General features: G+C 37.1%; 1 protein-coding gene and 1 pseudogene across 1 annotated transcript in view; both read right to left on the bottom strand.

The window, feature by feature from the left end:
- Positions 1–27,352, bottom strand: part of CLTCL1 (clathrin heavy chain like 1) — an 85,457-nt gene that overhangs the window by 41,102 nt on the left and 17,003 nt on the right. The window contains exons 3-10 of the mRNA XM_015586793.2: positions 22,342–22,610; positions 9,984–10,145; positions 6,752–6,865; positions 4,371–4,544; positions 3,455–3,652; positions 2,530–2,730; positions 2,271–2,423; positions 1,296–1,418 (exon numbers count right to left, since the gene is read on the bottom strand). Coding sequence (XP_015442279.1) covers positions 1,296–1,418; positions 2,271–2,423; positions 2,530–2,730; positions 3,455–3,652; positions 4,371–4,544; positions 6,752–6,865; positions 9,984–10,145; positions 22,342–22,610 — 1,394 coding nt within the window. The remainder of the gene's footprint in view (positions 1–1,295; positions 1,419–2,270; positions 2,424–2,529; positions 2,731–3,454; positions 3,653–4,370; positions 4,545–6,751; positions 6,866–9,983; positions 10,146–22,341; positions 22,611–27,352) is intronic.
- Positions 19,828–19,945, bottom strand: LOC112477244 (annotated as a pseudogene).

The following is a 27,352-nucleotide window of genomic DNA, read 5'->3' as shown; positions in this document are numbered from 1 at the left end:
AGATCACAAGCCACATCTTTACCCAAAGGAAACTTTTATTTTCCTGTTGAAATAGTTCCTGAAATTGAATCTTATTTAGAAATTGAATAATTAGTACCTTCATTTACATTTTCTTATGTCATGAAAATTCATGTAATTCATGGCCATTATTTGTTAGTGGGTAATTCTGTAAAATTACATCACCTACGTCACCAATAGGGCATTTTACTTAAGTAGATTAAAGGAAGTACTTTTATAACATCTGAATCCCCAGAATCAGTGCTCACTTCAGCAGCACATATACTAAAACTGAATCCCCAAAATCCTCTGAAGTGATTCAGGTGATCTTAACAATCTATTACTTGAATCCTAGAGGAAGTCAGTATCTGATTTCTAACCAGGCACAACTGAGAAAATGCAAATATTGACTAAGACACTAATCATTAAAGTTAAATAGGTGTTAAATAATTAATAAACCTTAATAAGAGGTGAAATACAGGTAATGAATTATTATTATTATTGATTGTATAATTGTTTCCATATTTATAGTGCATGAGAAAAGTTTATATTAAAATACTTTAAAAATATGAAAATAGTACAGATATAAACTGGAGCCTCTCCCCATTGAGATTTGTGTAAATCTGGCTCAAAATCTTTTCATGATCATGATCTTAATCACGATCTCCAAAATATATGCAAATTCTAAAATATATAAAACCAATATAACTGTACTTATTATTTCTCTACAGGTTACTGGTTTTCTTGCCTTGCTCTGTTACATACCTCTGTATTACCCAAAGCCCTTTGCTTAAAGTTTACCAGTGACTTGTCATATGTTTTTATCTAAGTACTAAATACTTCCTATTAAATTAATAGTTTCATGTTTACCTAACTCCAGGATAGTCAGATATCCACAAGATGAAAGTCTACAGACTTGAGATCATTCACCATGACCAGGTACTCAGGCAGAGTTCAGGCCCTTTGCCAGAAAGGAATAATAAAGTGGTGACTGGGGGTGAGGGGTGGGGGTGGCTACCATTCTAAAATGACATCCTCACATCCTACCACCAATCACCACACAAAGAAATAAGACCCTTACAACTCGACACAAAAATCCTCTAAAATCCTTCACAACAGTATTCAAATAATAAAAGATTAGAAGACAAGTACCCCTAGCACATCAGATTTTTTTAAACTGGAAGATTAATAGCAAATGAAGAAAAAAATAGAGACACTGATAACAAAAACGAATGAAAAGAAATCTATTTGATGGTTATACAAAGCCACAAAAAACTGTCCCAAATACCTGTGCTCACCTGGTCAATGCTGGCCAACGGCTCCTCATCCTGCACTAGCATTTGAGAAAACTGTAGGCCCTGGTCTGGACTGACCCTCATCACACTCCTCAGCAGAAAGATCCAGTCTGGGGCATAGCCAACCTAGAAGCAAGGGAACACCCATCAGGAAAAGAAACGAAACTTTCAGTGCTAAAAAAGAAAATGTTAATGGTTACCCGAGGGTAAGGGGTGGGCGAGGAGGGGGTAGGTAGACGGTTAAAGAGGGTCAAATATAGGGGCATAGGGGTAGGGTGAAGTGGGTAAAGGGGATCAAATATATGGTAGCTGAAGGAAACAGGACTTTGGGTGGTAGAACAATAGAATATACAGATGACAAATTATAATATACACCTGAAAATTATATAATTGTATTAACCAATGTTACCCCAATAAACTTAATAAAAAAATGTTTCCCATCCTTTGTTCTGAACTTGAGTTTACAAAGAAATGAGGAACAATATTAGCATGTGTAGGTGCCAGCCCTCTGCCAAACCCAACACCCAATTCAATGTGCCAATCCCATGTATACTGACGCACAATCAACTAAACAAATGGCCTGGACCACAAAGAAGCTGCCCAACCAGTGTGCAAGCTCTGATCAAAACTCAGCACAGTGACTAGTGAGCCACAGGGATAAGGTCTGGATGCCCACCAAAACAGCAAATTAACACACAGAGGATGCTGGGGGGAATGGAGAAGAAGGGAATAAAAGATAAGATGAAATTACAGGAAAGCCCCTGACTGGAAAGTAGATAGAAACATAAAACAAAAAAATAAATAATTGAAGAGAATAAAATATGACCATTATCAATGAATGAGATGCTTATAGCAACACTGACAACTCTCTCACACCAGAGCACTTACACAGAAGGGTATTTTATAATCTTCAGAATCATTAACCACCTGACCACAAATGAATTATCTGTGAAATGCTAATGATTAAACATGCATTACCTTTTTTGCATAGAGCACAATTTTCTGAAACTGGCCTGTTTCTGCAAAACACTGGATAACTTTGCTCGGCACATTTGCCCGAAGGTACACACTTAGAGCGAGTGTGGGGTCAGCAGTTTTAATCAAATCTCCAAGTTCTTCTGAACATTCCAGCTGTGATGTGCCAAAGGGACAAGGTGAGATTAGGATCAGAGGAGCAGTGAGCCTGTGACCCAGTTTCAAATAGTGCTGGGGGTAATGATTTCACTGGTGTTTGTACCTTATCTTCTTTCAGCCACTTTTCTAAGAGTTGCTTGCGCCCTTGCTGAAGAACTGGACGGCAAAGTTCTAAGGATTCCAGTTTATTGAGCTGACCCTGATCAAGCAGGATTCCAAAGTACTGGAGCAAAGGAGAAGCCTGCCCAGGCTGGGCGGGAATACTCTGGAACTTCCGAACTGTGTCGCTGGTACGCAGGATTCCCTATCGATAAATGGAAATGCAGGTCGTTGTGCTATAATCACAGGTCATCCCTTCACTTAACTTGCTAATATGAAAAAAAAAAATCTGCAAATAGAAATTCTATACTAAACTGTCAGGGACAAAAAGTCTTCCATCAAGGCAATGGCTTCTGCCTTCAGCAATAACCACAAGCACAGTGGGTCTTGGACTCACACGCCACTTCTACTTAAGGCCTTCCTTCTCCCTAGCTCGCTGCAGTGAGAAGCAGGCTTCTAATTTGGTCTTCTAGCAGTGAAGTTCTAGCATCATTACTTTCTAATTCAAAATACTTTACCTACTCAGAAGCAGATCTGGTCCCAGGACAATTTGTGCTAATGAAAAAGATCAAATAAAATACCCTAAGCAGTACTTTTATGCTCTGGAAGAGTGGACAAAGTTCAGAGTAGGAAAATGACTAAATGCTAAATGAAATAGGGTACAACCACTCGACTATTATATAGTTCTACATTTGCTAAGCTAAGGAGTTGGGGGAGAAATATGTATGCACATAGACGAGAGCTAGAAGAGTATGTCACTGCAGCAAAACTCCGCTTTTTATTTGCTTCCAATATTGTTATGCCATTGGTACAAAAATTTAAAGCTAAAAACTACTAATCAAACACTAAGATTCTCCAACATCAGCAGTGGAATGCCTTTATGATTTAATCCACTCTCAGAACGGCACACAGTGTTCAAATATCATTACCTTTGGTGTAGATGCTGCTACTTTGGCGGCTTCGGCATAGTTCCCCTGTGCAAACAGGGTACTAAATTTTCTCACAAATAACTCCTCTGCCCCAGCCAGGTTACTACGAATGGCCAAACGCAGACCAAGGTCTGGATTCTGAAGCACATTGGTTGCATAATTCACAATATTATCTTCCTCAACACAAACTGACAGCACCTATAAGGGCCCAACAGGTGAGATTGGTTCAGCCTAAAAAAGTGCTCCATATACAAGCACTGCCATATTCTGCTCATAGACACTGGAATATCAGCAAAGTTCTAAGGCTCATGCTGAGTTGCCAATAATGTTGGCCCTAATAGTGACAGCATGCACAGGGGCCATATGCCTAATGGTAACACAGTAGAACACCACGGTACTGCTGCTACAGCATGAGATTCTACAGTTATTTAAAAGATTATAAACGTAGTGAGTGAAAGCAATATAAAGTTGCATGGACATGGACCAGTGATGTGTTCGGGATGACAACTGAGCCAAAATAACCCATTTGGGTAGAACCGACAATGTTTCTTCTCAACCTTATTTTTTTTAAGTACTGATTTTCTTGTTTTAACTGTCTTTTTAACTTCGGTTGAGAAAGGTAACAGGTAGCAGAGTATCGGCTTTTCAACTCTCCCTAGTAAACGTGTGCATGTCCTGAAGATGTCAGTAGAGTGTATTAGAACCGCTGGTCCACTGGTAGCAGCTTCATGTAGGGAGGGAGCTGTTTTCTTCTCAGACTCAATCATGTGTTTGAGAGGTGAGATGATATGAAGAAGGGAGACAGAGGTGCAAGCTTAACAATACCTGACCGTTTTCCTGGACAAGGAGGAAAAATTAAGCTTTTCCTCCGTAGTACCCTGGGAATGGAGAAGCTAGGAGATGAAAAGTTACATACCTGTCCCTTTTTGTTGACACTAATAATTCCCGAGGTAGGTTCATGCGGAGCAGTTACAAAGATTGTGTCGGCACTAATACGGTTCATGTAGATGCACACGCCAGACTCTAGGTCATACATATGAAGATAGCCATATTTTGTAATCAAATAAATAACACCATGTTTAGTTCCAATCTGGAAAAAGAAAGAAAGCAACAGGTGAAAAAGGAGAAACCAAATAGAGCAAAAGAGTTCACAAATGAACAATGAGCTCCTGATAGATGGAGACCAAAGTGATTCTAGTCCTATCTCACTGAGAACTAATTTTAAAGACAATATTTTGCCCAGCCAATCTCAAATAAAGGTCCCAAAAGGCAGGCTATTCCATATGTCTTTCAGTAGAGCTATCCTTTCCCCAGTTTCTTACCAAATCCCGTTAAGCAAGCTGCAAGTTTATAAAACAAGGGAAAAGTCTGGGTAAAGACCTTAAACATTGTGTTCACATTCCAGCTTGCCCTCCGACACCACTTATTAACCTGACCTTTGCCAAATGCCATGAACTCTTACAGAAAAATATTTAACACACAGGAAATCTTGATGGGGTGGGAGAAAGACAGATGAATTTACCCAATTAGGTTATAAAACTTATAGTAATTAAAAATGTGTGGTACTAAGAAATAAAATGTGGCATTAGCATAGGAAGACAGAGACAAATGGAACTTAATTGAGAACCCTGAAACAGAATCAAACATATATAAGAATTTAATATGAATAAATATTTCATATCAGTGGAAAACAGACTTTAATCAGTATACAATATTGATATAACCAGCTGGCTATCTGGGGATGAGGAATGAAGGTAAAGAATAAGATCAGTATTTTATTCTTTAGATCAAAGTAAATCCCAGATGGATCAAAGATTTTTAAGTATAAAATAAAACTAAGCCATTGAAAAAAATATGAGTGAATATTTTGATCACCTTGGGGTATAGAATTCTTTTCAAAATATGATATAAAGCCATATAAAAATGCAAAACTTCTACAAGGTGGAACACACCACCAATGAACTTTTGTTATTACTGGGAAAAAATATTTGAAACATATCAGGCACTTAATATTCTAAAACTACAAAGGGTTCTTACAAATAAGATAAAACCTAGACAGGAAAAATACCAAAATCAGGAAGAGGCAATCAACAAGAAGCATATGTGTGACTGGTAAACCCATTCCACTTCAACAGAAAGAATGTGAACACCATCGGACACTGTCCAGCTATCAGGGGTGGTGCTGGCAGGAGTGTGACTGGACAGGATGGTTATGAGAGTCAGTGACATGTATATGCCTGTGACCCTGATCCAACAGTTTATCCTTAGACTTTCAGATTAATACACAAAGATGAATGGACAACAATGTTCCTGTAAATGTTTACTGTAAACATAAAGACCCATTGACAAGGGACTGTCTAAATGAGTTATGACACATCTACAGAACACATGGCACAGATGTTAAAATATATATATGTATTTTACTGGCATAGAATGGTCTACAATAGCAAGAGAAAGTTGTAAAGTGCAAGGCCAATATAAAGCCATTTTATAAGAGTCTATTTGTACATATCTGCATCAATGCACACATGCAAAGATACTTCCAAAGAGGTGGTCACAATTATCAGCAGTGGTAGGATTTTGGTTGATAACTCTGTTGTTATATGTGTTGATATTATTGATAATTTATCGACAACATATATTTTTATGATACAGAAAAAAGCCAATTTCACTTTGGAAAAAAATTTACATTCTTTGATCATGAAACTATTTCTAGAAATCTAACTTGAAATTATTGTAAATATCATCAAATATTTGAGAGCATAAAAAAAGGAAATAGCTCAACCATCCCACAATTATGGTACATCCCCAAAAACAACGGTTTACTTCCCACAATATTCACAAAGAATGTAATAACTTGTGGAAATGCCTACAATGTACTTACTGAGCAAAGGAGTAAAAAGGAGAGATTACATTATCTTATATAATATGATCCCCATTTTGCTCAGAAATTTTTCATATAACAGGTAATAAGACCATGACGCACTTTACAACCAATTGGTTCTGCTACAGAGGATTGTTTTATATATTTTTGTACTACAGTGAACATCTAATCTTTTATAATAAAAAGAAGGCTTGGAGCTCTGGTATGCGAGTTGGAAAAAGTCCTGCTCACAGAAAAGAGTGCTCATCAATAGAGAATGTTATGGCAGCACTGAGCTAGAAGATAAGCCTCAACATCATCTTCTCTGTGTTCTACTATATCTGCTGTGGCACCTTCTGAGGCATAAGAGGCCACCATCAGCTGTCTGTGATTCATTCCAACCCACTTAGAGAGCAGCATGTGTACATTCATACCTGAATAGCTACTGGGAAATCAGTCTGTGCCTCTGAAGGGAAAAATACATCCACAGCTTTCTTTACAAAAGGTTGGTTTCCTGCAGCAGGCTGTCCGACTTCGATTATGTGCAACTAGAAAAGAGGTTTTATATTAATCCAAGTAAATGTTCTTGATGGCAAATGATACTGACCAAGCACAGTGGTGAGCAGAGCCTTACGTCAATGCTTGGTAAGACTAATATTAAAGTTACATTCAAACAAGACAACCTCTTGGTTAGGGGTGCTTATCTTATTTACCAACCTGCTCCCACCACCAAGTGCAACAGAAAGAACCAAAGCCAGGAGACCAGAGAAACATATAGTTCCAGCATGTTGGCCGAGTCACTTTTCCCCACTCTGGGCCTCAGTGCCAACACTCAGGAGACTAGGGGGGCTCTCACTGGGATCTGCTGTCCCTGCTGCTCTGCGACTCTTCTCCTGGACACAGCTCATGCTAACACGAATCAGTTAGTAGGCAGAATCTCATAACTGAATGTCAGACACATAAGATAGTCAATTGTGGTGAAGGCCTGAATTTTTCAAGGTTATGCTGGGACCATAAGAATCTTTGGAGAATCTGTAGGAAGGACAGTGAGTGAACAAGGGGACCCATCGCTGCATTTATCAACACATTTCAAATTCCTTTTATCTAATGAAAATGTACCATGGCTAAAGCAAGTCTGGAAAAAAATCATGAGTAGAGGTGGATCAGAGACACAAAAGAACAAGGGCTGGAGGGGAGGCTCAGCAGAGAAAGTAGATGCGTATACACCTAGAGGATGATCTGGCCTGGCAGAGAAGCGGGGAAATACCAGAGGCTTGAGGTGAGCAGAGGACAAACACAGAAAGAGATAGGCTGAAAGGGGAGGGCTGATGGAGCCAGTGGGCAGAGGCGATTGCAGGTTAAATAGGGAAGACTGAAACTCCTTGCATCGGGGCACTTTAAGATAAATGGTAGTTCAGGAAAATTCTTTCCAATGGTGGGGAGGGTCTGAGGACCTAGTAAGTGGCTATTCCCTAAGCCAAATATAGGTGATAAGGGCCTGGTCTACCACAGTTGTGAGACTTGCTAAAGGCTAGACAGTGGCAACAAGTGGAGCTTGAAAGCAGCGGTTTCCTGCTTGAGTCTAGAAGGATAGTGGCACTGCCAAAAGAAGCAGGGGACTAAGAAAGGAAACCAGGCTTCTTTGGGAGGAAGTGGGAGAAGGGTGTGGCTATGGACAGGTGACACCCACCTGTGAGAAAGTTAGCAACAAGGAAATGGTGTCCAGGCAAAACTTAGATCCACATACGGAGACCACAGAGCCATTCCCCTAAGTAGAGCTGGGCTGAATTAGAAGGCAGGCATGTGCAAGGGGCACAGGCCCAGAAAACCACTGGAGGGACCCCACACCTTCCACTGTGGTAGGAGAAGTGACATTCGACCACAAAATATAAGCCAGCAGCTCTTGGGACAGCTTCTGTGGGGGTTTGTGTGTGTAGTAGGGTCTGTCACCACAGACTGCCCCTGGCTGAAGCTCTTGAGAGGAGAGGGCCCCCTGACAGCTGAGCGAAGGAGATGAGGAGCATGCCTGTCTTCCGAGCCCTTCTCTTCTTGGGCATCTGCAGAGGGCATTTCTGGTGTGCACTCTTCACAAGGAGCTCAGCAGGGTAGGTTCTGCTCCTACAGAGGAGCCTGTACCTGCCCAGCTCTGTGTAGGAAGGTGAAGAGGCTCATTCTGAGGCAATATTGTAGCAAGCTCTTTGTGCAGGCTGACGTTTTTTACCTGACTCCTGTTTTTCTATTGGTCCTCAACTGAGGAAAGCAAGAAAAATGTTACACAAGAGATCACAGAAACCAATAAGAATACTTAAGATGAAGGTATGTGGGAGCCCCCCTCACACAGATTCAGAACTTCTCTAACTTGGGGGAAGACTTCAGGTCTAGGGACCAACCCCAAACAGTGATTTCAGGAAGTGTTTCTAATGAGAATGTACTGGGGTCCGGACTCTGTTTTTTTGTTTTTTGTTTTTTTAAATATTATTTTATTATTAGTTTCAAGTATATAGTGCATTGATTAGACATTTATATAGTTTATACAACTATTCCTCTAATTGCCTAACTGCATTCCCTATGCCGTGCTCCCCATCCCTTTGACAATCTATCAACTACAGATTTGTACTTCTTTAACCTTTCACCCCATTCTCCCAGCCCCCGAACACCCCTCCCCTCTGGCTGTCCCCAGACTGTCCTCTATATTTGTGAATCTGTTTTTGATTAGTTCTTTTTGTTTCATAGATTCCACATATAAGTGAAATCATATGGTATCTATCTTTCTCTGACTTATGTCACTCAGCATAATAACCTCTAGGTCCATCCATGTCATTGCAAATGGCAAGATTTCATTTTTTTAATGGCTGAGTAATATTCCACTGTATATATGAACCATAACTTCTTTATCCAATCGACTGCTGATGGGCATTTAGGTTGCTTCCATATCTTTGGCTATTGTAAATTGTGCTGCCACAAACATAAGGGTGCATAGATCTTTACAAATTATTGTTTTGGTTTTCTTTGGATAAAAATCCAGAAGTGCAATTGCTGGATCGGACTCTGTTTTGAGGCAGCATTCCAAGTGTGCCATGGTGGAACCTCAGGTCTTCTGACATCATGAACTCCTATACCTCCACACCTCCACCACTCAGCTCTGCCAAACAAGTACTGGTCATGCCCCTGAGCCTAACAAAACTCAACTTGCTCTGAAGGCAGAGCCTCTCCTCTCTATAGCTCCCCTGGGGAGAACCTTGCCTCAGTAATGTAGGACCTCAGTAACGTAGGTCAGGATGACATGCACTGGCTCTTTCACAGCTGTAGCCTCCGTGAGGCTGATGCGTGAGAGCACAAACCTACAACCCCAGTGCCTAGCTCATGCTCAGTAGACTCTGTCAAAGAGGATTTTTAAGGGAGAGGGACCAATTAATCAGTAGCTGACTTCAGGTTTCTAACTTTATGCAAAGGTTGGCTGCAAAACCACCAACATGTATAATAGGTGAGAGATTCTAAATATAGCAAGAGCCTTCATTCACATAAAGCATCTGCAGGCCATCCCCCATACTCAATTATATTCTGGTTTTGAAATGTCAGCTAAGTGGCTACCAATGACACTCGTAGAGACACCTAACAGACCAGGATGCTTTTCTGGAGGAAAAGACAAAGCGGACTAGAACTTACCTTGCCCCCTGAGGGACTGCGTACAGCAAAGCAGAAAAGGGTGGCAGGTTTGGCATTCCCCTCGCTCTTGAACTCTGCAAAGGCACCGGCATGGCCTTCTATGGGCTGTGAGACCTTCCTGTCCACAGAGTAAAGCTGCATTGCCCCAACCACACGGTTTTGCTAAGAAAAGACATTGTGCAATAAAAGGGGGAAAAAAGAGACGAATGTAAACAATTGTTAACCAAACGTTTCTAGAATTAAAGTATCATATGTTGACATAGTTCTTCTAATAAAAAATAAGCCTTTAGCTATTGTAAATTTGATGTGGAAAGATGGCTACAACATATCACAAGATGAGAAAAAAATAAGACTACAAATTAGTCAAATGATCCTAATTTAAGCATAATGTATGTGTGTATACACACAAGTATATATGAGTATATAACGTGTATGTATATACGTTCATAGAATGTGTGTGTATATGCGCACGTGTATACATGCACTGACATACATATATTCATAGAAAGTAAGCCTTGGGAGGAAAAACTCCCAAGTATTAAGAGTAGTTAAATCAGGAAGATGAGATTATGACCTAATTTTAAAAACTGTTTGTGTTTTCTGAAATTTATAAATAGCAAAAATGTATTTAATACAACCAATAAGACTAATATCTTTTATAAAACTTAGAACTTACATTTTCCAACAAAGAATTTTAATACATTTATATCCAATGTCAAATGCTCAAAAAGCTAAGTAAATGGAACCAGAAAGAATCACAGTTCAAGCTTTTAGAATTCAACATTCAAACCATCATTTCTGCCCCCATGCAGTCTGTGGGTAAATTCAGATCTTCAAGTGATTCCCCACCCACCTACATCTCCTTAAAAGGGGGAAACAAAGGCTTTCACTTTTTTATTTGTAAAGACCTTTTCTATTGTATTTTCTATTGCACAGGCTTATGTTAAAGTTACTATACAGAGTACTGATTCATGCTACAACATGGATGAATTTTTAAAACATGCAAAGTGAAAGAAACTAGTTGTAGAATGATTCTACATTTGAAATATCCCAAATAGAGAAATTTAGAGAGACAGAAAATAGACAAGTAGATGCTAACGGTTGAAAGTAGGGAGAAATAGGGGAGCAACCAATAAATAAAGGGTATGTGCTCTAACAGAAAAATGAACAAGGAAATTTTAAAGTGAGAGTAAGAAAGATAAGGCTCACTCTCCCCTGAAGACTATGGGAAGATTTTCAGCAACACGGTGACAGTATATTTGAGTCTCCATGCTAGAGAAAATGAAACTGAAGCTCAGACGAAGGGGCAGAGCAGACAGAACACCTAAGCTTAAGACTGGAGATCTGGGCTCTTACACGCTGTCTGAAATTCACGGACCAGAGGCCACATGTGGCCTTGGGCCAGTGACACACCTGCTTCTAAGCCTTAGGCTCCTGCCAGGTGAGGGCCACCTCAAGGGATGCTGAGTTATTATGTGTGCTTTCGGCAAAGGCACATCAAGGACCATAGCTAGCAAAGATTCAACAGAAAAATGCTTTGTGTCATGCCCTGTATGAGAGGCTAAGGATAAGGAAAATGAATGACATAGGTCTTTCACTTAAGGACAGGTGATGAATGTTTCTAGCAAGGAAGCAAGCAACTGCAATATAGATTGCTGCTATGACACAGGAAAGCGAGAGATGCTGTGACCTCACCCAGTCCAGTGAATCAGAGAAGGCTTCTCAATAAGTAACAAGACTGACTACCTGTAGAGGAAAAGTTGTTTCAAACAGAGGAGTAAAATTTACAATAAGAGATGGCAAAGTAAGGCCTGTGGGCCAAAATCCACTCATGTTCCCCAACTCCTTTTGTTGAGATGAAATTCACATAAAATTAACCATTTAAAAGTGTGTAATTCCGTGGCATTTAATATAGTCACAATGTTGTGCGACTACCACCTCTATGTAGTTTAAAAACATTTTTAATCACCCAAAAGAAATCCCTGTGCTCATCAGTTAGTCCCCAACCCAGCTCCCCTGCCACCAATCTGCTGTTTCTATAGATTTACCTAAATATGCCACATAAATGGAATTGTAAAATATGTGACCTTTTGTGTACGATTTCTTTCACTTAGTGAGGTTTTTGAGGTTTACACATGTTATAGCATATATTAGTACTTCATATCTTTTTAGGGCTCAATGACGTTCCATTTTATATATAAACCACATTTGTTTATCCATTCATCAACTGATGGATATCTGGATTGTTTCCATACTTTGGCTGTTATGCATAATGCTGCTGTAAACAATTGTGTATATTTTTGTGTGTGTGTGGACATATGTTGTCATTATTTCTCTTGGGTATATACCTAGGAGTGGAGATGCTATGTCAAATGGTAACTCTGTATTTAACTTTTTGAGAATTGGTCAAACTGTTTTCCAGAGCAGCTGAATCATTCTACATTCCCACTACTAAAGTACAAGGGTTCCACGTACTCCATCCACAACCTTGCCGATAGTTATTTTTTCCATTAAAAAAAAAATTACAATTACCTTTGTGGGGGGTACTTCATTGTGGTTTTAATTTGCTATTCCTCAGTGACTAATGATGCTTGTTGGCTATTTGTGTATCTTCTCTGGAGAAATGTCTATTCAAATCTTCATCCCCTTTTTTATATTGGGACATCTTTTTTGTTGAGTTGTAGGTGTTCTCTACATATTCTAGATACTAGACTCTTAGATATACAATTTGTGAATACTTTCTCTAATTCCATAGGGTGTCTTTTCGCTTTCTTGACAATATCCTTTGGTGTACAAGTGTTTAATTTTGATAAAGTTCAATTTATTTTTTTCTTTTGTTGCTCACATTTTTGCTATTATACCTAAGAATCTACTGCCAAAATACAAAGTAATGCATATTTCCCATGTTTTCTTCGAAAGGTTTTATAGTTTTAGTCTTGTGATCCATTTGAGCTAACTTTTGTACATGGTGTGATGTAGGGGCCCAAGTCCATCCTTTTGCATGTAGATATCCAGCTGTCCCAGCACCATTTGTTGAAGAGAATACTTCTCCCCATTGAATGGTCTTGACATCCTCATCAAAAATCAATTGACTATAGATGTGTGGGTTTATTCCTAGACTCTCAATTCTATTCCTTTGGTCTACATGTCTATGCTTACGTTCTTGGAGTTTTTGTTGTTGAATGTTTGCATGATATTGTAATATAAAAAGAAATATATATGTAGTCTTCATCTCTGGTGCTTGGCACAGAATTCCTAAAACTCTTTTAATTTCCTAAGTGATATGAGTAATAGGAGCATCTTTTGTTATATTTCGTCTTAGTACCTGGTTTCTAACACAAAAGCTTCTAAGACCCTTAGAATCTCCAGAGTGATGAGTAACTTTTTGTATGCTAATGAAATGACTGGTGACTGGGGGCGGGTAGACAGCTTCAGGAAGGGGTCTGGTCCCAGAAAGACCAAGGCATGATTAGAGCAGTTGGTACTTTCAGCTCCACCCCATCTTGACCTCTGGAAAGGGAAGAGGGGCTGGAGATTGAGTTAATCACAAATGACCAATAAATCTCCATAAAAATGGAGACTGTCAACATTGGTGAATACATCAAGGTGCTGGGAGGATGCACCACCTGCAGAGGGCTTGGAAACTCCACACACATCCCCCTTCCCCCCTGCCTTGCCTTATGCATCTCTTCTATTTGGCTATTCCTAAACTGTATCCTTTATAACAAACCAGAAATAGTTAAGTAAAGTGCCTTCCTGATTTCTATGAGCTATTCTAGCAAATTATTAAACCTGAGGAGGGGTGTGTGGGAACCCTGATGTCTAGCTTGTCTGTCAGAAGTCAAGGTGGCTGGGTACTTGAGACTGGCATCTGAAAGGACTGGGGCAGTCTTGTAGGACTGAGTGCTTAACCTGTGGGGTCTGCACTAACCCCAGGTAGTTAGTGTCAGAACTGAAGAGAATTCTTGGACACCTAGCTGGTGTCCACAGAAAACTGGAGAACTGCTTGATGTAGAAAAACCAGCACCTTTGGTGCCTGAAGTGTTGTGAGAATAAAATGAGTTTCTAGCATGAATTTTTTAAAATAAATTTATTTATTTAAATTAGTTTCAAGTATATAGCACATTGGTTAGATATTTATAATGTTCATAAAACTATCCCCACAAATGCTCCCTCCCTTCTCGGCCCTCCACTTAGCCATCATATTAATGCTAACTACATTCCCTCTGACATGCTCCCCATGCCCAACTATCGACTACTAATTTGTACTTCTTTAACCCTTCACGAATTTTTTTGCTGGTTTTTATTTTGTCAGTAAAGCATAGATAAGCAACCTTGTAATTTAGTCTTTTAAAATATTTTCTCAAACATGATGACTTCTTTGTAAATGGGCATGATTCCCTAAGGTATTTTTAACAACTTAATTGAGAAACAATTCACATATCATATAAATCATTTGTTTAAAGTATATCATTCAATGTTTTTTTTTTTTAAGTTTATTCACAGGATTGTGCAACCATTACTACAATGTAATTTCAGAACACTTTCACCTTTAAAAGAAACTTTATTAGCAGTAGATCCTCATCCCCACCTCCTATATTCCCACCCCCAGTCTAAGCAACTACTTATTTTCTGTTTCCACATATAACTATTCTTATGTAATATGTGGTCTTTTGTGACATCTTTCATTTAGCTTAGTATTTCCAAGGTTAATCATGGTATAACATATATCAGTTCTTCGTTTCTTTTTACCATAAAATTAATATTCCATTGTATGGATATAAATTTTATTTATGAATCAGCTGATGGACATTTGGCTTGTTTCCACTTTTTGGCTAGAATAAATACTGCTGCTATGAACATCTGTGTATAAGATTTTAGTAATAATGTTTATCTTAACATCTATTTTACCTGATATTAATATAGCCAATTCAGTACTTGGGTACAGTTTGCATGAGATACCTCAAAATCATTTTACTATGGCTTTGAATTTAAAGTGTGTTTCTTATAGATAGCATACAGTTAAAAAATATTCTACCAATCCCTGCCTTTTTATTGGAGTCTGTAATCCATTTAATGCAATTGCTGACAAGGTAGGATTTACTTCTGCCATTTTGCTATTTGTTTTCTGTCTTAACATCTTTTTCATTTCTCTATTCCTTCATTACTGCCTTCTTTTGTGTTAGATATTTTCTAGTGTGTCATTTCAATTATCTTATTATTTCTTTTACAATTTTTTAAAAGTTATTTTCTTAGTGGTTGCCTGGGATTATAATTAACCTTTTATTAACAATCTAATTTGGATTAATATCAATATAATTTCAATAGTATACAAAAACTTTGCTCCTTTATATCTCCATTCCTCCCCTTCCTTTGTACTATTATTGTCATATAAATTACATCTTTATATACTTTATATACCTATCAACACAGATTTATAGTTATTGCTTTATGTAGTTGTCTTTTAACTCAGACAGGAGGGGAAAAAGGTTATAAACAAAAAATACACTTATACAGTCTTTTAAATTTGCCTATTTTGATACTTATATCAGTGCTTCATGTCAGTTCGAGTTACTGACTTGTGTCCTTCTATTTCTTCCTGAAGGATTCTCTTTAGTATTTTTTACAGGGCAGATCTTGTTAGAGACAAATTCTCTCAGTATTTGTTTATCTGGGAATGCCTTAATTCTCCCTTCAATATCTGAAGGGTAGTTTTGCTGGATATAGAATTTTTGGTTGATAGTCTTTTTTTTTAAAAAAAGCACTTTGAATATGTCATCCCACTGCTTTTAGGCTTCCAGGGTTTCCAGTGAGAAATCAGGTGTTAATCTCACTGAGACCCTTGTATAAGATTAGTTTGCTTCTCCTTTGCTGCTTTCAAGAGTCTCTCTTTGTCTTTTGATAGTTTAATTATATGTCTATCTGTGGATCTCTTTGAGCTTCTGGCTGTGTACATTAAAGGTTTTCACCAAATTTGGGAAGTTTCTGATCATTATTTCTTCAAATATCTTTCTTCTCCTTTCTCTCTCTCTCTCTCCTTCTTCTGGGACTCCCATTATTTGTACGTTGGCCCACTTGATGGAGTTCCACAGGTTTAGAAGTCTCTCTTACTTTTTTACACCTCCTAGTTCTTTGTTGCTATGATCTATGTGGTGAGACATTGTTCTCATACTGTTATTTAGACATAGTTTCCATCAGATCTTTGAACATATTTAAAATAGCTGATTTAAAGTCTTTTTAGAAGTAACTCCAATGTGTGGGCTTCCTCAAAACAGTCTCTATTATTTTTTTTTTTTTGAGTATGGACTATATTTTATTTCTTTGCATATCTCATAGTTTTGTTGAAAACTGGACATTTTAAATAATGTAATGTGACAACTCTGGAAAGCAGATACTCCCCGCCACTGTTACCTAGGTTTATTATTGCTGTCTGTTTCGTGAATTTCTTGAACTAATTTTGTAAAGTCTGTATTCTTTGTCTTATGTGGTCAGTTAAGTCTCTATTTAATTACCTTAATGGTCAGTTAATGAGCTGAAAGGGATTCCTTAAATACTGTGAATCTCAGCCTTTGCTGAGAGGCTGTTATGTGTGTGTGTTGAGACATACCTTTGATGTTCTGGCAGGCAGTTTAAAATTCTGTCTTGGTCTCACTTTCTCCTTGTGTGCAGAGCATCAAGATTAACCTGAGAACTTAGGGCCTTGTCAATTCTTTCTTGGATATGTACACTGCACTGTGCATGCACATGGCCCTCTAGAGTCCCAAGAATATGTTGAAGCTTTTGAAAGGCCCCTATGAACATCTCATTCCACAGCTTTCCTTTTTAATTTTTTTGGTCAGTTTCCTATTTGTCTCAATTGGTATCATACCTTCAAGCAGCTTATGTTCAACAATTGCTGCTGATGGTTTACTACAAATATCCTAGGGAATAAGGCTGTTTGCACTGAGCAAGACTGAACCAAGTCAAATAAAGATAAGGCCTGTGAGTGGAGACAGGCCAAATAATAAATTTTATCTGGAAAAGGTGCTTTCGAGGCATCTCTAAACCATTCTGACTCTTTCGGAAGCTATTAGGTTACTGGATTTTACCAATTTATGGAGCTATTGGTTTTCAGGGCTATTATAAATCTGGAGAGAGGGGGATGTGAATAGGGCAAGTTAAAAATGCCACCAAGCTTGCTGCTCTGAGATAGCAAATTTTCTTAAATAAAACTTCTTTGGATTTATACAAGCCTGTGGTTAGTTTCCAGAGTTCTAAAAAACTTCATTTTGACAACTTTGCCAGTGTTCTCATAATGCTTTTATGGAGATTTTCAGAGGTCCTTACTCCACCAATCTTATTATTCTACGTATAATATTTTGTGTGAACGTATGCTTTCACTTCTCTTGGGTATATAACTAAGAGTAGAATTCCTAGGTCACATGGTAGCTCTATGTTTAACTTTTTGATGACTCGCCTGTTTTCCATAATAGCTGTGCCATTTTTACATCCTTACCAGCAACATACAAGGGTTCTAATTTCTCCACATCCTTGGCAACACTTTTTATTTCCTATCTTTTTTATTACAGCCATCGTAGTAGGTGTGAAGTGATATCTCATCGTGGTTTTGATTTGTATTTCCACAATGACTAACGGTGTTGAACAGCTTCATGTGCTTATTGGCCATTTGTGTATCTTCTTGGTGAACTGTCTGTTCAAATAATTTACCCTTTTTAAACTAGATTATTTGTCTTTTGATTACTAAGTTGTAAGAGTTCTTTACGTATTCTGGATACAAATCCCTTATCAGATATATGATTTTGAAATATTTTCTCCAAATGGTAGGTTACTTTTTCACTTTCTTCATGGTATCATTTGTAGCACAAAAGATTTTAATTTTGATGTCCAATTTATCTATTTTTCCTTTGTTGCTTTGCTTAAGTTAAAGTCACTAAGATTTATTCTTATGTTTTCTTCTAAGAGTTTTATAGTTTCAGCTCTTACATTTAGGTCTGATCCATTTTGAGTTATTTTTTTTTTTTTAGTCTGATGAGAAGTAGGAGTCTAATTTCATGCTTTTGAATATGGATATCCAGTGTCCTCAAACCATTTGCTGAGCTATTCTTTCCTCCACTGAACTGCCTTGGCATCCTTGTCAAAAATCAATTGACCATAAATGTAAGGGTACATATTTGGACTCTCAATCTATTGATCTGTATGTTTATTCTTATGTCAGTACCATACTCTCTTGATTACTATAGGTTTTCTGCATGCTTTGAAATTGGAAAGCATGAATATTCCTAATTTCCTTTGTTTTTCTCAAGATTGTTTTGGCCGTTCTAAGTTCCTTGCAACTTCATATAAATTTTAGGATTAGCTTGTCAATTTCTGCAAAGAAGCTAGTTGGTATCCTAGATTACAATGGATCTGTAGATCAATTTGGGGAGTATTACCATCTTAAAAATATTAAGCATTCTGATCCAGGAACCTGGCGTGTTTTTTTCCATTTGTTTAGATTGTCTTACATTACATCAAAAAACGTTTTGTAGTTTTCAAAGTATACATTTTGCACTTTTATTAAATTTATCCTTAAGTATTTTTTTGATGCTATTCTGAATGGAATTGTTTTCCTAATTTCATTTTTGCATTTCTATTGGAAGTGTGTAGAAACATAATTGATTTCTGTATCTCTACCTTGTATTCTGCAACCTTGCTTAACTTGTTAGTTCTAAAAGTGTTTTATTCAATTAGGTAAGATTTTCAATATATAGGATCATATTATCTGCAAATAGAAATAGTTTTAATTCTTCTTTTCAAATCTGGATGTCTCTTATTTTTTTCTGGCCTAATTGCTCTGGCTACAACCTCTAAGTCCAGTGTTGAAAAGAAGCAACAAGAGTGGACATCCTTGTCTTGTTCATGATCTTGAGGGAAAACTATTAGTTTTCACCATTAAATAAGATGTTAATTGTGTGTATTTCACAGATGCCCTTTATCAGGTAGAGGAAGTTCCCTTCTTTTCCTAGTCTGATGAGCATTTTTATCATGAAAGGGTGTTGAATTTTGTTGCTCTTTCTGTGGCTACTGAGATGACCAAATGGTTTTTATCTTTTATTCTATTAAGATTGTATGTTATGTTAATTGATTTTTGGATATTAAACATACCTTGTATTCCTGGGATAAATCTCACTTGGTTACAGTGTACAATTCTTTTTATATGTTGCTGGATTCAGTTAGTGCATTTTTTTAATTTAAAATTGAATTTTATTTTGTGTCATCATTCATGGTTAAATTTAATGAAGCAGTTATCAATGGAATACTACATATACTTGTATATGCAAGCTAGTGTATTGTTGAAGATTTTTTCATCTATATTCATAGGGAATAGTGGCCTATAGTTTTTTGTTTTTGCCTGGTTTTGGTATGGGTATTCCTGGCTTCATAAAGTGAACTTAGAAGTATTCCTACTTCTATGTTTTGAAAAACTTTGTGAAGGATTGGTATTAATTCTTTAAATATCTGGTAGAATTTATCAGTGAAGCCATCTGGAGCCAGAAATTTCCTTTGTAGGTAGTTTTTATTTTCCCCATTAATTTAATGTCTTAACTTGTAGGACTTTTCAGATTTCTATTTCTTCCTGAGTTATTTTCAGTAATCTATGTCTTTCTAGGAATTAGTCCTTTCATCTAACTTTTCTAACTTACAGGCATACGATGTTTGTAATATTTCCTAGTGATTCTTTTTATTTCTTTTTTAAAAATTTTATTTTTATTTTTTTTTTATTTTTTAGGTGAGGCAACCCTTCGTTGACCTCACAGATTGCAAGGACCTTGACCGCTTACAATCCCTTATTTTTTATTTTTTACGCCTACAGCACCTGGTCTTCCTAGGTGGTCTCCCATCCAAGTACTAAACAGGCCCGACCCTGCTTAGCTTCCGAGACACACGAGATTGGGCTTGTTCAGGGTAGCATGGCCATAGGCTCTTTTTATTTCTGTATGGTTTGTTTCATCTGTCTTTGTAAGTAAAGTTGTATTAGTATGTAACCACACCGATTCGTTTACATATTGTCTATGGCTGCCTGTACTAAAACTTGTGAGTTGAATAGTAGCAACAGAGGCCATATGGCCCACAAAACTAAAAACATTTACTATCTGAATCTTTATAGAAAAAAATTGCTGACCTCTGGTTTAGAAGAATAAACGTTAAGTACTCTAGTAAAATTGGAGCAAGAGGCTTTTGAGAAAATATTAGAGGCAGATAATAAGTATAGAAAGAATTAACTACAATCTAGTTTTATGAGTCTGAGTTTAAAGCTCCGTTTCTGTCCAGTCCCTCATATGTTTTCATTTCTGGGGGAAGAAACACATTTCCAGACCAGATTCAGAAGAAAGACTCAGCTTAACAGAATAAATAGGGACCTCAAAAGCAAAAAGTTTTATGGGCAACGAAAGGAAGAGTGATAAAGGCTATACTGTGAATAATTCTCTTGGTTTAGGGTTCTGTAACTTTAGAGGGCTTCTTTCTGAAAGCAACATAAAAGCTCAAACATGCATAGCTTTCCCAATGACTCTTGAACAGCATAGAGAGGCTGTGCAAGAGTGCTCTCCCAGTTGCCCTCCTGGCCTCACAAAGGTAGAGTAAATCAAGTCTTTCTTTTCACACCCATACTGCCTTGAATATTTACCATTACAACAATGTTACAGAGATTCGATCTGTGTTTGTGAACTCATAAATTTTCTCAGCATACTTAGACTCCTCACCTCTCATATCACAAATGTTCCCCTGTACTCATTTCCATTAGCAACACTTGAACTGTCTGCAACCTCTGCTTACCATGAGGGCCAGCAGCATTCAAATCCTTTCAGAAGTAAACAGTAATTCCAGCTAACAGATGATACAGTGCAGAAAAGGTCCTGGGTATAAAATTATTCCTTTCATGTAAGCCTTGGCAATCAGACACAAATAAGCTCTTTTAGGGGTGATATCATTATAATGTTATTTCATGTGCAGGAACAATGAGAATGTCCATTATCTCATATTTGATGTTTCCTACAAATACACTGTCACTCCCGCTTAACCCTCAGCCCTGACAAACAAATAACGGGCTAAACAGAAGCCGTGGGCTTATCACTGAAAAGTTCTGTGACTCTAAGCAAGCCCCTGGAATTATACCAAAGAACTCCCAGGTCACCTGGTAAGACAAACTTGTCAGTACATTACAGAAGATGAAATTATTTCAACTCTCCCTCACCTATGTCCCATTTCAAGACAATTGCCATCATTTAACTCTCCTCTCCCAAATAGATACCCAGTCCACCACCAGGTTCTAGCCATTTTACTTCTAAAATCTGAAGTCTTGCCTCTTCTGTTCCTCTCCAATGCCACTGCCTCCATCTAAATCACACATAGCTCATTTCTCCTGGGGGCTGCAAAATGTTAGAGACTTTCAAAGTAGAGAGAAATACTCCCTCTATCTTTGCTCACTCTTCACCTTTCTCATACATGTCTCCACTCCAGAAAACATTATATGGCTTTATTACTGTATCTGCCTGTCAACTAACCTCCAGTCTTCGTGGTGGTCCATCCTCCACGTCACTGATAGCATTATTTCAACCCCACCACACTGCTAAGAAGGAAAATAAATCCTATCATTCTCACTTTAAAACCTGCTGCAGAACTCCCATTGCCTGCAGGATAGAACATGCACCTCCGTCTTGCCCCCACCCATCCCTCTAGCCATCCTCCTCCATCTGCCTCTTATATATCCTACAGGTACCAGCCATGGTTGATGACTGTGAAAAAGCCATTCTCAGAAAGAGCCATTCTCTTCCATTTCCATGTCTTTGCACACAGTTTCTTCCCAAAGTGTATTTTTATAGCTGGCAAATGTTGTTTAGAGGTCCCCTATGTTGTAGGCCTTCCTTGACTTAACACTTGACAGTTCTCTAAGTACTAGAATCCTTCAGTCATACCTTCCCCAATAGGCTATGGAAGACCATTCAATGGCCAGGATCAGCTAACAAAGATCTAAGGCCAAACATCCTGTAGTCCTCAAGTGCCTCCAGGAATAAAAAAAAGGAAGCACGGCAGAAAATTACTGCTTTCATTATAAAAGGTCATGAATTAGTAACACACTCAACAATCTCAAAAGTGTCAGAAATAGTTTATAGAATAAATATCAGTAATCTGATAGAATATAGCATTTAATGGGCCAAAGCTGAATTAAAGTTCTTAGATGAGTCAAAGTTTGGATTTATTTATAACCTCTATTTCTTTCAGCCTTGGGCCAATTTCTTCTGCCTCACACCTATACCATCTCTAATAGTAGACCTCTGCGTTCTGTCAGGCCAGTCCCTGAAGGCATCCAAAAGCTTACCTGAGCTGAGATGCCGATGAGGAGCAGCCACTTCTGGTATTCGTCAGTCCGGTAGTGGATCATCTGGCACCCTGCCAGACTGGCATGTCTATCAAACATCTTCACAGGTTGGGAGTCACCTTCCATGCTCCAGTGGTAGACTGTGGTCTCAGTCACCAGAGCAACAGTATTTACAGAGACCCATTTCCAGAAAATCACCTCTTCTGCCATTGTATGAGACTTCATTTTACTCTTCATCTCAATATTAAAGATTTGAAGTGTCTTCCCAGCTAGTATTTGATATAATGAAGATCAGAGAAAGATAAATTAAAAATCTGCAAGACAAATTCTTACACACTTAATTCTGAATCCTTTTAATATTACCTTAAGTTGTACTACTTACAGCTAATCTGATTAAGAGGCAAAAAATGCTGAGTAGTAATTAACCATACTTTAATGTCTAAATATGGAGAAGAGCTTCCTATGCATTAGGTTCTTCTTCAGAAGAATGTAAAAGTGTGAATATTTATAGGATGTATGAATAAAATCAGAAATTAGTTCTATTGAAGCAGCTATCAAAACAATCAGTTTTAGATTGGTTTCTTCTAGTTTTAAAATACTTTCCTGGATAAGTCAGCAAAAACAAACACTCTGTTTAGTGTCTCTAACTTTCAGGAAAGAATACAACCATCCCTTCGAATTAAACTAACTTCTCCATTTTACAGGGTTATTTTGTCTTAACTTCTAGACCAGTGCTGTCTGTATTTGCACTGTTCAGTATAGTACACATTAGCTACATGTGGCTTTTAAGCATTTGAAATATATCCAGTAAGACACATTTCAGGAATTCAATTTTTACTTTTATTTAACTTTAGTTTAAATTTAAACAGCCTCATGTGGCTAGTGCCCAGTAGAGAAAAGCTTTGGCATCCATCCTCTGGCAAGAAACTCATTGTTTCTACCTTTGATAAAAAGCTAAGTATGTGAAATACTGCTTCTCCCTAAGATCTGACCACTTTCATTTGGCCTTGTACTGAATATCCAAGCCAGTACAATCAGGCAAGAAAAATAAAAGGCATAAAGACCAAAAAAGAAGTAAAACTGTCTTTATTCACAGACAACATAACTGTCTACAAAGAAAATTAAAAGGAACCTATAAATCTACAAAATCACTTTCAGAACTAATAGGTGAATATAACAACATTGCAGGATATAAGGGCAATATACAAAAATATCAACTGAATTTCTAGATACTAGCAGCTAACAATTTGGAAATGAAATTTTTAAAAGATTATATAATACCACTAAAACTAAAAAAGCCTGTCAGTCAAGAATACTCTATCTGGCAAAACTGTCTTTAAAAAATGAGGGAGAAAGTAAGACATTTCCAGATAAACAAAAGCTGAGGGAGTTTGTTACCACTGCAAAAAATATTAAAGGGAGTCCTGTAGGTTGAAATAAAAGGACATTAGACAGTAACTCGAAGCTGTATTAAGAAATAAAGATCTCAATAAAGGTAAATATGTGAGTAATTATAAAAGGTCATATTATTGCAACTTTGGTTTGTAACTACATTTTTTATGTTCTACATAAGTGGTCCCCAACCTTTTTGGTACTAAGGACCAGTGCTCCTATGAGAGTCTAACACCTGATGATCTTGAGATGGAGCTGAGGCTGCAAATACAAATGAACTTTGCTTACTCACTGGCTACTCATCTCCTGCTGCGTGGCCGGGTTCCTAACAGGCCATGGACTGGTACCAGTCCGCAGCCCAGGGGTTAGGGACCCATGTTATAAATAATTTAAGAGACAAATGCACTAAAAAGAATTATTAGTTTATGTTTTTTGGACACAATGTATAAATATGTAAATCTGTGACACCAACAACTAAAAGAGGTGGGGACAGAGATGTAAAAGAGTGGAGTTTTTATATGTTATTAACATTAAGCTGCTATAAAGTCAAATTAGACTGTTACAGGCATACCTAGGAGATATTGCAGATTTGGTTCTAGAATACTGCAATAACGTGAATATTGCAATAAAGCAAGTCACACAAATTTTTTGGTTTCCCAGTGCGTATAAAAGTTATGTTTATACTATGCTATAGTCTATTAAGTGTGCAATAGCATTATGTCTAAAAAAAAAGCAACATATATATATATAAATACTTTATTGCTAAAAATGCTAACCATCATCTGAGCCTTCAGTGAGTTGTACTCTTTCTTTTCATTATTACTTGAAATATTGTGAGAATTACCATGGTGTGACATAGACACACAAAGTAAGCAAATGTTGTTGGAAAAATGGTACCTATAGACTTGGTCAGTGCTGAGTTGCCACAGACCTTCGATTTGTCAAAAAAAAAAAAATGCAATATCTGTGAAGCACAATAAAGTGAAGTGTGCCTGTATAATTTTAGGATGTTAATATAATCCTCATGGCGACCACGAAGAAAACAGCTATAAAATATACACAAAAGAAACAAGAAAGAAATTTCAATGTTTCACTCAAAAAATCGACTAAACACGAGAAGAGAGTAATGCAGGAAAGAGTAATGAAAGGCAAAAAAGCTAAAGGTATATAGAAAACAAATAGTAAAATAACAGCAGTCCTTCCTTATCAGTAATATAATAAATCTAAATGGATGAAACTCTCCAATCAAAAGACAGAGACTGGCAGAATGGATATAAAAACATGAATCAACTATATGCTATCGACAAGAGACTCACTTCAGATCCAAAGACATAAATAGGCTGGAAATAAAAAAGATGGAAAAAAATATTCCATGCAAATTGTAAGCAAAAGAAAAGGAGGGGTGGCTAATATCAGACAAAATAAACTTTAAATCAAAAAAGGTTATAAGAGCCAAAGAAGGACATCATGCTAAGTGAAATAATCCAGTAATAAAAAGACAAATACTGTATGATTCCATTAATATTAGGTATCTAAGAGTAGTCAAAATCATAGAAACAGAAAGTAGATGGGTGCCTGTCAGGAACTGGAGAGAGGACGGAATGGGTGGTTATTGTTTAATGGGTATAGTGTTTCAGTTTTGCAAGAGGAAAAGAGTTCCAGAGACGAATTAGTGGTGATTGTACGACAATATGAATGTACTTAAGACTACTGAACTATACACTTAGAAATGATTAAGATGATAAATTGTGTTATATGTATTTAGCCACAATAAAAGAAAAATAGTTGGAGATTTAGGTGGAAATCCCCCACTCTTGATAACAGATAAAACAAGTAGACAGAAAAATAGAAAATTTGTACACTACTGACCAATTCAATCTGACATCTTTAGAATATGTCACTTAGAAAAATACACATTCTTTTCAAGTATATCTAAAACATATTCTAGAACATACTATATGCTAGGCTATAAAACAAGTCTCAAGAAATTAAAAAATTTTGAAATCATATAAAAAAATTCTGACTACAAAAGGATAATTAGAAATCAACAACAGAAAGAAGTGTGAGATATGCCTAATTTTTTTTTTTTTTACGCTTACAGCACCTGGTATCCAGGCCCAACCCTGCTTAGCTTCCAAGATCAGACAAGATTGGGCCCGTTCAGGGTGGCATGGCCGTAGACAGACATGCCTAAAATTTGAAAATTCAACAACGTACTTCTAAATAACCCATGGGTCAAAGAAGAGATTACAAAGAAAATTAGAAAATAGGTAGAACTGAATGAAATAAAATAGCACAACATCAATTTTGGGGTTGCAGCTAAGGCAGTGCTTAAAGAGAAATATATAGTTTTAAATGTCAAGATCGGAAAGATTTAAAATTAATAAACTAAATTTCTTTCTTAAGAAACTAAACGAAGAAGAGCAAACTAAACTCAAAGCAACATAAAAATATAAATTAAGAGTAGGGCAAAATTCAAGGATGTGGAAAAACTAGAATCCTTATACATTGCTGGTGGGAATGTAAAATGGTATGGCCACTTTGGAAAACAGTTTGGTGGTTTCCTAAAAAGCTAAACAAATTTACCATATGATCCAGCAATTCTACTCCTATGTATTTACCACCGCCAAAATGAAAATACATATCCAAACAAAGATATAGGCAAGTGTTCATAACAGTGTTATTCATAATAGCCGAAAACAACCACCAATTCAAATATCCATCAACTGATGAATGGAGAAATAATGTGATAAAGTCATACAACAGAATATTATTCAACAATGAAAAAGAACTACTGATACAAGCTAGAATGTGGAGGAACCTCAAACATACTATACTAAGTGAAGGAAGCCAAAAGTAAAAGATTATATATAGTATGATTTCATTTATTTGAAATGTCCAGAAAAGGCAAATCTGAAGAGACAGAAAGATCAGTAGCTGCCTAGGGCTAGTGGTGGGAATGGGGAATGACTGCAAACAGGAATAAAGGAACTTTTTGGGGCAGCAAAAATGTTCTAAAACCAGAACATGGTGATAGTTTCACAACTCAATAAATTTACTAAAAATCACTGAGCTGTACACTTAGAATGGGTAGGCATGTAAAGTATATCTGAATAAAGTGGTTAAAGAAAGAAAAAAAGACTGGACTAAAAGTTAAACTATAGGATAGGGTACCTTTTAGTTTTAAATAGCCTGATATCACAGAGAAAATTTTCTCTAGCTTGAAAATTTGTCAAGATGTCCTTAGATGGTTAGAAATAACTTGTTTTACAGGAGGCACAAAGTATTTAGCATTACAAAAAAGTATATCTGAATAAAGTGGTTAAAGAAAGAAAAAAAGACTGGACTAAAAGTTAAACTATAGGATAGGGTACCTTTTAGTTTTAAATAGCCTGATATCACAGAGAAAATTTTCTCTAGCTTGAAAATTTGTCAAGATGTCCTTAGATGGTTAGAAATAACTTGTTTTACAGGAGGCACAAAGTATTTAGCATTACAAAAAGAAAAAAACTAAAAAAAAAAAAAGGACCAATCTTCCTTAGGGAATTAGCAACCTCAGGTGAGATTCAAGTTGGCAAGGTAGAGTGTCACCACAAGGGGGCGCCATCCTACCGCCTCT

This window comes from Pteropus alecto, unplaced genomic scaffold (assembly GCF_000325575.1).
Source record: "Pteropus alecto unplaced genomic scaffold, ASM32557v1 scaffold113, whole genome shotgun sequence".
NCBI classification, from domain to species: domain Eukaryota; kingdom Metazoa; phylum Chordata; class Mammalia; order Chiroptera; family Pteropodidae; genus Pteropus; species Pteropus alecto.
This window is presented reverse-complemented; position numbering and strand designations above follow the sequence as displayed.